Source organism: Triticum dicoccoides, chromosome 2A, assembly GCF_002162155.2.
Source record: "Triticum dicoccoides isolate Atlit2015 ecotype Zavitan chromosome 2A, WEW_v2.0, whole genome shotgun sequence".
NCBI classification, from domain to species: Eukaryota; Viridiplantae; Streptophyta; class Magnoliopsida; order Poales; family Poaceae; genus Triticum; species Triticum dicoccoides.
This window is the reverse complement of record NC_041382.1, coordinates 777,778,600-777,791,342: the sequence shown is the minus strand read 5'-3', so window position 1 is coordinate 777,791,342 and position 12,743 is coordinate 777,778,600. Positions and strand designations below refer to the sequence as shown.

The window sequence follows — 12,743 nt, the reverse complement described above, 5'->3', positions numbered from 1 at the left end:
CGCGCGGGCATTGCTAGTACAAATTATTTTTCAATTCCCTCCAACACAAACCAATGCTTAGGCTCTGCCCCATTCTAAAGATCGTAGTTGTGCTAAAATGGATACTGGTTATGAGCATCTGAAGATGGCTTAATGCATTCACTGAAGACCTATCTTGCCTTAGTATGAGAGCAAAAATATGAAGATACCAAGACCAGTAATAAAAACCGAGGCTACAACAAGAGAAAACATAAGATATGGAGCACCAAAACATAAGAACATGCACCCGCATTTCATCAATTGGGTAGCGTGCAGGAGCTCATTCCTCCTGGTTAATGGACAACCCTATCATGGCTATTCACAGTCTCACCTTGAGGTAACATGCAAGGGATTGAAGAAACCCAATAGGATTAGTTCCATGACTAATTCTTTTCCATTGGATATATAAATAAACAATAACAATATGATCTAAGATCGACAACAGCTTCTATTATGCAGTAAAGACACATCAAGATGACTGAAATGACTTAGTTTCTCTCATGCATCTAATATTTGTTGTGGCTCTACCTAAGCAGAGCCCATATATGGATTCCTAAAAGCTAAACTTCATCTATAAAAGTCCACCAATGGCTTCCAAGTATTAAAAACTAAAAGTAGAGAATGAGAACTCACATATGCAATTTGTGGTAACCACTTTGTCTTCTTTCCTTTTATCCGCACCGGCATTTTTCTGATTTCTGAAGAATCTGGCAAGGAAAAGCACGAAAATATCGCATGAGTGAGATATGATGGAACAAAATAATTTTCATGGTTGTTAATGGTTTGACTTTGCTATCAATCTTCCGGACAAAATCTCAACTGACCTCATGAAAGGTAGGTAGCTCCGCAGGTAGTTTCCTGTGTGCGTTCTTTTGATCTTGTTGACAGGATCTCACAGTCGAGCGGCATCAAACCATGTCATTAGTCTTTCTTCTGGAAAGATTTTTTTTGAGATCTCACATTCAGATTCTCATGAAACGTTCAAGAAAACCGAGCGTGAAAAACATAGTTAGCTAAACTGATAATAGAAACGGTCTAGGAAATAAAATAGGAGGGCAAAGCTTCTTCCTCTCATTCAACTGACGCCGTAAAAGACAATGGATAATTGAATGACATATATTCCATCTAAGCTTCTACAACATAAAAGGAACAAAGGAGATAACATGAAACTAAACAGTAACACATAATACAACTTCAATGAGAAGAATATTAGAAACAGAATACAAGTTATGGTAGAGATAAAGACAGAATAGTTAAAACAAGGTAACATAACAATTTGTAGTCGATATACACACAAAGCTTGGTACTTGAACAAACAAACAACCACCAATTTGAAATGAAGTAGATAGATATAACTTGGCAAAGGGTATCATAACGTCCTGCAGCATAGCTGAGCACCAAGTTCATCACAAGTTAAACAAGACTGGTCAGTAGTTCAGGAGCAAGTTGACATGCCTGCATACTGTGTACTCCTGAACGCACATTCACCAGTGAAAATTGAGCGCACATACCATATTTCCGCCAACTAGGCAGAGGTTTTAAGCAAGACAAAAAGAAAACTAAGCATTTCGCTGCAGCTCAAGTTCCCACCAGACCACATCCATTTGATTCTAGTTGTAACAGAGTTAGAGAGTGGATTTTCAGACACACCTTTCCAGACACTATGCATAGTGTTGCTGCTTAATGGTCAGACCAGAATTACTTCCTACAGCATGACTTGCAAGTTATAGCAGTAATATATGTAGAAATACACCATCTAGACTTGGCCTATAAAACATAGTCGATACACACAGTCAAACATATATTACATAACAGATCGATACAGCAATAGGTTCACATCTTACATAGCTGATCAAATACTTGAGCACCATCCAACATATCCCCCTCACAGAATAACCTTTCTGGTGAAAGCACTGCTAACAATAGGTGACCAAGCAATGGTAATCTTCACCTTAGAGCCGTTGAGGTCACATTTATGCTTACTTATGCCGCAGTATTGAGGCCTGACCATGACATGAGCTTGCACAGAACCACCGGGAGAGTAGGCTTCTATGACAACTTTCAGGGTTTCTTCCAATTCTTCAGAATCTACACTCACTGTCCGTAATTCAACAGAAACAACATGCCTTGACAGATCAAGGTAACCATCTTCTTCGCCTATTGGCATCTTCCCGCCAGCACAATAACGAGAATCAAGCAATACAACTTGGGTGGGAGTGGCAGGGCCTCTACCATCTTTCTGAGGTGGTGAGGAGCAAGCAACTCTGCCTCCATAACTGAAAGGGCTTTGACTGCCTTTAACAATGCCGACACGCAAAAAAGTGGCTTGGACTGCTCCACTATACAGTTTCTGCAGGCTTAACTCGGTTGTGCAAAGACAGTTGTCAAAAGTGACAGTATAGAAACCATTATGGGTATCATAACCATTGTAATGGCCTTTTCTATTGATCAACACGCTGTCTTCAGACTTTGCTTCGCCGCCCTTGAGTTTTAGTTCAACTTCAAACTCAAGAGGGGATCCGGCTGAGATTGCACGAGATGGGCCAGTCAAGCACAAAAAGGAGTCCTGCAAGCACCATCATTACACACACTGAATTACAACAAACCGATGGATCAACAAATTAACACACATGCATGCAACAAAGAGGAGATAAAAGGAAAGTTAACAGAATACGGCAGGCGCTTACTTTTTCGGTGATCTCTTGGAAGTTGTCCCTTAGCCGGTGGAAGAGAACGTTGCGCTTGCGATCCACACTGTCTCGTGCGGCGACGACGCCGTACGCTTTGAGTGGCCAATGCAGGAGTGGCCATTCCAGGTCCAAACTGATGTTGGCAATCTTGAAGGAGAAGATCTGCAAGGTGATCCCACGAGTAGTATAATCGGATTGGACCTGTCTGGGTGTGTAGTGTGTAAAGTGCATGGGGCTCACTAGGGCTGCACGCACAATTTTGTTAAGAAAAATAGTCAACATGCGATCGATCCTATTCCTAATAAACCATGAATTAGTACTTGCGACAAAGGAAGGAATCAGCTGCATTGATATAGGAATCATACAAAGCAATTAACAAGAAAAATAGTTAACATGCGATCGATCCTAATAAACCATGAATGGGTACTTGCTACAAGGAAGGAATCTGCATTGATAGGAATCATCATACAAAGCAATTAACAGTAATGAACTGGTGTTGGCCAAAAAAGTATCTTACTTGCGTATCCAAAGTGTCCAACTTTAGATTCAAGGCCTTGAAGGTAGGAATCATAAACCTCCTGATCATCCTCCATCTGCTTCCTTGCCTTCTCCTTGGGATTCTTCTCCTCCTCCGGCGCCACATAATCCTCCTCATACGGGTAGGTGTGCCAGAAAGGTTTCAGTTGCGATTTGAGCTTGGACATGCTGCCCTGCAGATCAGACAACTCTTTTCTGATGCCGTCGATCACGGGCTGATCTTCAGTCTCAAGGCTGCTGCTGCTGCTGCAGAGTGGGGCTGATGGTTTGATCCTGTATCTCATTAAAGACGCCATCTCGTCCATCTGCACACAGAGCCGCTCGATCTCCAGCTCGGAGATGGAGCTAGTTGTTTTGCCTAGGTCCATCTCCTCCGGGCTCGCCTTGTTCTTGATCTTGTCCTTGTGAAGCTCATCATCCGCAACCTCGCCGCACTTGAATTGGGTCATCTCTGTGTCCACATGCTCGCCTCTGGCAGGCATCGACTGAATGGCGGTTTTGTCCTCATGCTCACCGTGTACCTCATCCGAATTCATCCGCTCGCCGATCTTGCCGTCCCTGGCAGCCATGGCCTCACACTGATCCAAAGCCTCAACTGAACTCGTACCCGGAGCGCCCAGCTTGCGGATTTTGAACGGCGGAGGGCTACCCCCCACGACGTCTTCCCCGCCGCCATCCGCCGCCGCAGTTCTTGTGGAGGAGGAGATGTGGTTGTTCAGATAGCCGGCGCCGCCGTCGCCGCCATCCGCCATCGCAGTTCTCGTGTTGGTGGTGGTGACACCGCCGCCGCCTCTCTCCGCTCTTATGGACGACAACAGGCTAAGACGGGCTCGCCTGACGCCTCACAGTCCAACAGCCCAGCTACGTTGTTCGTGGTCCGACTGCTCTCGAACCGCTTGGCGCATAATTTTTGGTGGTGTTTTCTTCCTTTTTGTTATTTTTTTCAGCTCTCCTTTTCGCTATTTTTAGAAAAAATTTAAAAATAAAATGGCCTACGTGTATTTCGAAAGTTATTCGCGCAACTTAAAAAACCTTCATATGATTGAATAAACATTTCATGAATTTTTAATAATAACAATAAACATACAATTCAAAATAAATTAAGACACATTTAAAGAAAATCATGATATTTTCTATAAAATATTCTTGCAATGTAAACATTTGTACACAAAAAGTACTCGTAACCATTAAAATATCACATGTTTACAAAATGTTTGAGCATTTTAAAAAAATGTCTAAGACATTTTAAGAAAATTTCATGAAAAATATAATTTTATTCGCACAATTTTATAAAATTATTCATGACATACTAATTTTTTTGACATTTATAAAAAATGTTCTTATCACTTACAATTATGCCACATGTTTAAAAAAACATGAAAAAGTAATGATTTTTACTCTTCATAGGAACATAAATAAATAAAGATTCTCCTCATATCTTCATTTTCCCTTCAAAATTTCTAATGCTTCTTTCCACATGGGGCCATGTCACCAGTTGTGCAACTTTGAATAGGGCGAGGGATGAATCTTTGTAGTATTGGAATGTAAGGGTTGGAAAATGAGATACAACACCCCCTACCCCTTCGTCTCGCTCGCCAGGCGAACATGCGATTAGGGTTTCAAGCCTTCCGTCGACATTGCCACTGGTCTATCTCATCTTCTGTGGCCTTAGGGCCATCGAGGCGTCGTGGATCTCGACTCTTGCCGGTGGGAGGCCTCATGCTCCGCTTTAGGTGTTTTTTTAGTTGGCACAGTGTGTGTCTTTCTCATAAGACAAGGCAACGCCTCCATGAAGATGCCGATTCTCCCCGTCTAGACCTCGTCCCCATATTGTGTATAGCATCATTGGAGAGCATGTGGAGATAAGTTGCTGGTGGATCTCGCGAAATTTGGTCAGTGTTTGTCTTCGGTCTTAGATCCGGTCTTCGTTCGCCAGCCTTCGTTTGCCTTCAAGTTGGATCCTTCCAATCTACGATGACTTCCGACCGTCTACTACAACAAGGTTTGCCCGTCTCTGGTGACGGGGGCGATTACGGTGGAGCGCCCACTACTGGAATTTCCTTATACGCCGAGTATCGGGCTCTTCGCCAAGAGCCAAACCACGGACACTCGGCAAACACATATACATCAAGAGTAGTACTCGGATAAGACAAGTTCACAGCAATGACGTGATGTTGCCGAGAAGAAGACACGGTGAAGAAGGCACAGTCGGCAAATGCCACAGATGCTGAGAGCACCACACGACAAAGAGATGCCATGTGGCATGTCCGTTTTGCATGTAACGTCTCTATGACTTGGTGGTGTGTCTTTACCGAGAGCTAAAAGGAACGCTCAGCAAACCACCTGTCACCGAAACATTCTAACCAGACAGGTGGACCCACAAGTTACTAAAATATTTCAAATTATTCAAAAAACTAAATAAATAAAGTGAATCCAGCAACGTTTTCTTTGCCGAGAGCAATACAATTGATACGTCTCCAACGTATCTACTTTTCCTAACGCTTTTCTTCTTGTTTTGGACTCTAATTTGCATGATTTGAATGAAACAAATCCCGGACTGACGCTGTTTTCAGCAGAACTATCATGGTGTTGTTTTTGTGCAGAAATAAAAGTTCTCAGAATGGAATGAAACTTTGCGAGGACTTTTTATACAATAAAAGAGAATTTCTGGAGCCAAGAGCCACCGGAGGGGGCACCTGGGTGGGCACAACCCACCAGGGCACGCCAGCCCTCCCAGGCGCGCCCAGGTGGGTTGTCCCCACCTGGTGGCGCCGCAGACCCTGAAACCGACGCTATAAAATCCTATTTTTCCAGAAAAAAATCAGGGAGAAAGAATTATCACGTTCCACGAGACGGAGCCATCGTCACCTCCTGTTCTTCATCGGGAGGCCAGATCTGGAGTCCGTTTGGGTCTTCGGAGAGGGGGATCTTCGTTCTTCGTCATCACCAACCCTTCTCCATCGCCAATTCCATGATGCTCCCCACCGGGAGTGAGTAATTCCTTCGTAGGCTTGCTGGTCGGTGAGGAGTTGGATGAGATTCATCATGTAATCGAGTCAGTTTTGTTAGGGCTTGATCCCTAGTATCCACTATGTTCTGAGATTGATGTTGCTATGACTTTGCTATGCTTAATGCTTGTCACTTTGGGCCTGGGTGCCATGAACTCGGATCTGAACCGTTTATATTATCACCATTATATTCATGTTCTAGATCTGATCTTGCAAGTTATAGTCGCCTACTACTTGTTATGATTCGGCAACCCCGGAGTGACAATAGTCGGGACCACTCCCGGTGATGACTGTAGTTTGAGGAGTTCATGTAGTCACCGTGTGTTAATGCTTTGTTCCGGTTCTTTATTAAAATGAGGTCTTAATATCCCTTAGTTTACAATATGGACCCGCTGCCATGGGAGGTTAGGACAAAAGATGTCATGCAAGTACTTTCCATAAGCATGTATGACTATTTACGGAATACATGCCTACATTATATTTATGAACTAGAGCTAGTGCCGTATCGCCCTAGGTTATGACTGTCACATGATGAATATCATCCAACGAATTACCGATCCAATGCCTACGAATATATTTTATATTGTTTCTACTAAGTTACCACTGCTATTATTACTGTTGCACTTGCTACAAAATTACTGCTATCACTGTTATCGTTACCATTGCTGTTGTCACTACTATCAAAACTATCATATTACTTTGCTACTAATCACGTTGATGCAGATAATTAATCCCCATGTGTGGTTGAATTGACAACTCAGCTGCTAATACCTGCAAATATTTTTTGGCTCCCCTTCTGTCAAATCTAAAAATTTGGGTTGAATACTTGCTACCTCTTGAGCTTGTGTTGGTTTTCCCCGAAGAGGAAAGGATGATGCAGCAGAGTAGCGTAAGTATTTCCCTCAGTTTTTGAGAACCAAGGTATCAATCCAGTAGGAGGCCACGCGCAAGTCCCTCGTACCTGCACTACACAAAGAGCTCCTCGCAACCAACGCGATTAGGGGTTGTCAATCCCTTCACGGTTACTTACGAGAGTGAGATCTGATAGATAATATTTTTGGTATTTTTGGTATAGAGATGCAAAGTAAAAGTAAAAGGCAAAGTAAAAAGCAAAGCAAAATAAAAGTGATGGAGATTGATATGATGAGAATAGACCCGGGGGCCATAGGTTTCACTAGTGGCTTCTCTCGAGAGCATAAGTATTCTACGGTGGGTGAACAAATTGCTGTTGAGCAATTGACAAAATTGAGCATAGTTATGAGAATATCTAGGCATGATCATGTATATAGGCATCACGTCCGTGACAAGTAGATCGAAACGATTCTGCATCTACTACTATTACTCCACTCATCGACCGCTATCCAACATGCATCTAGAGTATTAAGTAAAAACAGAGTAACGCTTTAAGCAAGATGACATGATGTAGAGAGATAAATTCATGCAATATGAAATAAACCCCATCTTGTTATCCTCGATGGCAACGATACAATACGTGCCTTGCTGCCCCTTCTGTCACTGGGAAAGGACACCGCAAGATCGAACCCAAAGCTAAGCACTTCTCCCATGGCAAGAACTACCAATCTAGTTGGCCAAACCAAACGGATAATTCGAAGAGACTTGCAAAGATAACCAATCATACATAAAAGAATTCAAAGAAGATTCAAATATTATTCATAGATAGACTTGATCATAAACCCACAATTCATCGGTCTCAACAAACACACCGCAAAAAGAAGAAGATTACATCGAATAGATCTCCACAAGAGAGGGGGAGAACATTGTATTGACATCCAAAAAGAGAGAAGAAGCCATCTAGCTACTAACTATGGACCCGAAGGTCTGAGGTAAACTACTCACACTTCATCGGAGAGGCTATGATGATGTAGAAGCCCTCCGTGATGACGGCCCTCTCCGGCGGAGCTCCGGAACAGGCCCCAAGATGGGATCTCGTGGATACAGAAAGTTGCGGCGGTGGAATTAGGTTTTTGGCTCCTGTTCTGTTCGTTTGGGGGTACGTGGATATATATAGGAGGAAGAAGTACGTCGGTGGAGCGTCGAGGGGCCCACGAGGCAGGGGGCGCGCCCCCACCCTCGTGACCGCCTCCGGCGTTCCTTGGCGTAGGGTCCAAGTCTCCTCTGTCTTATTCGGGAAGAAAATCATGTTCCAAAAAGGATTTTTCTTTTTGGACTCCGTTTGATATTTTGTTTCTTCGAAACACTGAAATAGGCAAAAAAACAGCAATTCTGGGTTGGGCCTCCGGTTAATAGGTTATTTCCAAAAATAATATAAAAGTGGAACATAAAGCCCAATATAGTCCAAAACAGTAGATAATATAGCATGGAGCAATCAAAAATTATAGATACGTTGGAGACGTATCAGGCATCCCCAAGCTTAATTCCTGCTCGTCCTTGAGTAGGTAAATGATAAAAATAGAATTTTTGATGCGGAGTGCTACTTGGCATAATTTCAATGCAAAATTTCTTAATTGTGGTATGAATATTCAGATTAGAAAGATTCAAGACAAAAGTTCATATTGACATAAAGAATAATGACACTTCAAGCATACTAATAAAGCAATTATGTCTTCTCAAAATAACATGGCCAAAGAAAGTTATCCCTACAAAATCATATAGTCTGGCTATGCTCTATCTTCACCACACAAAGTATTTAAATCATGCACAACCCCGATGACAAGCCAAGCAATTGTTTCATACTCTAACTTTTTCAAAACTTTTTCGATCTTCACGCAATACATGAGCGTGAGCCATGGTTATAGCACTTATATGGAATAGAATGGTTGTTGTGGAGAAGATAAAAAGAGGGGAAGATAGTCTCACATCAACTAGGCGTATCAACGGGCTATGGAGATGCCCATTAATAGATATCAATGTGAGTGAGTAGGGATTGCCATGCAACGGATGCACTAGAGCTATAAGTATATGAAAGCTAATCAAAAGAAACTAAGTGGGTGTGCATCCAACTCGCTTGCTCACGAAGACCTAGGGCAATTTGAGGAAGCCCATCATTGGAATATACAAGCCAAGTTCTATAATGAAAAATTCCCACTAGTATATGAAAGTGACATAACGAGAGACTCTCTATAATGAAGATCACGGTGCTACTTTGAAGCACAAGTGTGGTAAAAGGATAGTAGCATTGTCCCTTCTCTCCTTTTCTCTCATTTTTTTTATTTGGGCCTTTTCTTTTTTATGGCCTCTTTTTTTATTTTTTATTTTTTTATTTTTCGTCCGGAGTCTCATCCCGACTTATGGGGGAATCATAGTCTCCATCATCCTTTCCTCACTTGGGACAATGCTCTAAAAAATGATGATAATCACACTTTTATTTTACTTACAACTCAACAATTACAACTCAATACTTAGAACAAATATGACTCTATATGAATGCCTCCGGCGGTGTACCGGGATATGCAATGAATCAAGAGTGACATGTATGAAAGAATTATGAACGGTGGCTTTGCCACAAATACGATGTCAACTACATGATCATGCTAGCAATATGACAATGATGGAGCGTGTCATAATAAACAGAACGGTGGAAAGTTGCATGGCAATATATCTCGGAATGGCTATGGAAATGCCATGATAGGTAGATATGGTGGCTGTTTTGAGGAAGGTATATGGTGGGTGTATGATACCGGCAAAAGGTGCGCGGTATTAGAGAGGCTAGCAAAGGTGGAAGGATGGGAAAAGTGCGTATAATCCATGGACTCAACATTAGTCATAAAGAACTCATATACTTATTGCAAAAATCTAGAAGTTATCAAAGCAAAGTATTACGCGCATGCTCCTAGGGGGATAGATTGGTAGGAAAAGACCATCGCTCGTCCCCGACCGCCACTCATAAGGAAGACAATCAATAAATAAGTCATGCTCCGACTTCATCACATAACGGTTCACCATACGTGCATGCTACGGGAATCACAAACTTTAACACAAGTGTTCTTTAAATTCACAACTACTAAACTAGCATGACTCTAATATTATCACCTCCATATCTCAAAACAATTATCATGCTTCAATCTTCTCTTAGTATTCAACACACTCAAAAGAAAATTTCATAAATCATGAATACGAAGCATATTAACATTAAATAATTTACCATGCTATTAAGACTCTCAAAATAATTTAAGTGAAGCATGAGAGATCAATAGTTTCTTTAAAACAAACCACCACCGTGCTCTAAAAGATCTAAGTGAAGCACATAGAGCAAAATTATAACGCTCAAAAGATATAAGTGAAGCACATTGAGCAAAACTACCTAGCTCAAAAGACACTAGTAGAAAAAGGGTCAATCGTCAAGCACATTAGTTCCGGTTTGTATTTGAGCCGGCACTAATGTATACATTAGTGCCGGTTCCAACGGCTAGCCGGGCCGCTTTCATTAGTACCGGTTCGTGGCGAACCTTTAGCACCGGTTCGTGCCACGAACCGGTACTAATGAGAGTGGTGGCAGGATGTTGTCAGACTGGGGCCCCTCCAGCCCCTTTAGTACCGGTTCTTGGCACGAACCGGTACTAAAGGTCGTCCTACATAAACCCTTCGTCCACCCGAGCTCGCTCTGTTCTTCCCCTTTCCCCTCTCCCCTCTGTTCTTCCCCTCTTCCTCTTGAGCTCATCACACATTTTGCCCAAAATTTGTCAAGATTTGAAGGCCCTCATCCATTCAAATGATCACAAAGGTTAGCAACTTTGTCCTTTCATCTCTCATTGCTAGATTAGCTCTTGCATTGGTTTATATAGTGATTAATTTGTGAGTTTAGTAATTTGGGAGGATATATATATATATATATATGTGCTAGTATTTGATTTATATGCAATTTGAGGTAAAAAATAACACTTAGTTTGCATATGTAGGTGTGGTTTACTTAGTGCCTTCTAAATCTCCATCGTAGCCACCGTCGATCGCCGGCACCGTCCCGTCGCCGGCACCACCTTGTGGTGAGCCTCTTGTTCATGAAATTTTATATAAAAAATTGATGTTTGTGATTTGGATATATAGTTACTCGTATAATTATCTTACCCGTACGTTGTTTGTTATACATATAGTGCCATGGTTTTGATATCCGTCCCCGTCGGCCCTAGTCCTTGTTATGATTCGGATGTGGTATGTATATTCTCTTTTAAAACTAGTTGCGTTTCGTGTTTATGACAAATTATGCCCATCAAGTTGACATAGAAATTTTTTCTAGGAGGTATCTGAACCTGAAATTCCAACCGACCCTATTGCCGAGAGGTTAAATTTAGTTGAAAGAGAAAACGAGTACCTGAAAGAAAAATTGAAAAGAATTGAGGGGGAGAAGATGGAATTGGAGTTGCATGTTGCCGATGTCGTCGATGATCACAAGATCAAGATGGAGAAAATGCGCTTGAAGATTAGAAAGATTAGAAAATATGCCATCGATAGTGAGGCTTGGTATCATTATGCTGTTGGATCCATTGTTACCTTAGTTGCGATCTTGATCGTATTTGTTGTTGCATTTAAATGCTTTAGCTAGAGAGTTATCTGTTTGTTGCATTTAAGTGTTGTATGAACTTTATGTATGAACTTGTATTAATTTGGTCTATTCGGTGTTGTGTAATGAAGATGAGCCGGCAATGGATGTACGATGACCGATGCTCTCCCCAGTTCGTTGAGGGCGTGCGTACTTTTCTGCTTGCGGCTGAGGCAAACAAGCGGGCGGATGGTTTTATGCCTTGTCCATGTGCTCTCTGTAAGAATGGTCACAATTACTCTACGTCAAGAACCATTCACGTCCACCTGTTTAAGACCAGTTTCATGCCCCATTATAATGTTTGGACCAAGCACGGAGAAAGAGGGGTTATGATGGAAGACAATGAAGAAGAAGAGGACGACGACAGCTATCCTGGCCATGGGTTCCCTGATTACGATGATACAACAATGGGGGAAGAAGCTGAGCCGGTAATGTGGGAAGAAGCTGAGCCGGCAATGCGGGAAGAAGCTGAAGAAGAGGCATCAGATAAGCCCATTGATGATCTAGGTCGGGCCATTGCCGATGCAAAGAGAAACTGCGCAAGTGATTTGGAGAAGAAGAAGTTGCAGCGCATGTTAGAGGATCACAAAAAATTGTTGTACCCGAATTGCGTAGGTGACAAGAAAAAGCTGGGCACTACACTGGAATTGCTGCAATGGAAGGCAGAGAATGGTGTATCTGACAAGGGATTTGGAAAGTTGCTGGTAATGATAAAGGATATGCTTCCAGAGGACAACGAATTGCCCGAGAGTACGTACGAAGCAAAGAAGGTTGTCTGCCCTCTAGGATTAGAGGTGCAGAAGATACATGCATGCCCTAATGATTGCATCCTCTACCGCGGTGAGTACGAGGATTTGAACGCTTGCCCGGTATGTGGTGCATTGCTCTATAAGATCTGCCGCGATGACCCTGGTGATGTCGAGGTGATGTGGTATGCTCCTATAATACCACGGTTGAAACGTTTGTACCAAAACA

The 12,743-nt window shown here is 42.3% G+C and overlaps 1 protein-coding gene across 1 annotated transcript; it reads right to left on the bottom strand.

The window, feature by feature from the left end:
- Positions 1 to 1,854: 1,854 nt before the first annotated feature.
- Positions 1,855 to 3,997, bottom strand: LOC119358452. The gene is made up of 3 exons (XM_037624990.1): positions 3,226 to 3,997; positions 2,706 to 2,953; positions 1,855 to 2,584 (listed from the first exon to the last, which is right to left on the bottom strand). The coding sequence occupies exons 1-3, from the start codon at positions 3,995 to 3,997 to the stop codon at positions 1,904 to 1,906; spliced, it is 1,701 nt and encodes a 566-aa protein (XP_037480887.1). The 3' UTR covers positions 1,855 to 1,903.
- Between the last annotated feature and the right edge of the window lie 8,746 nt (positions 3,998 to 12,743).

Bases quoted from the DNA above. Each gene is read 5' to 3' on its own strand.
- LOC119358452 (XM_037624990.1), bottom strand. From the start codon at position 3,997: ATGGCGGATGGCGGCGACGGCGGCGCCGGCTATCTGAACAACCACATC. The intron at 2,954-3,225 runs GTAAGATACTTT...TTGTGCGTGCAG, and splicing joins TGGACACTTTGGATACGCAA to CCCTAGTGAGCCCCATGCAC. The intron at 2,585-2,705 runs GTAAGCGCCTGC...TGGTGCTTGCAG, and splicing joins TCCAAGAGATCACCGAAAAA to GACTCCTTTTTGTGCTTGAC.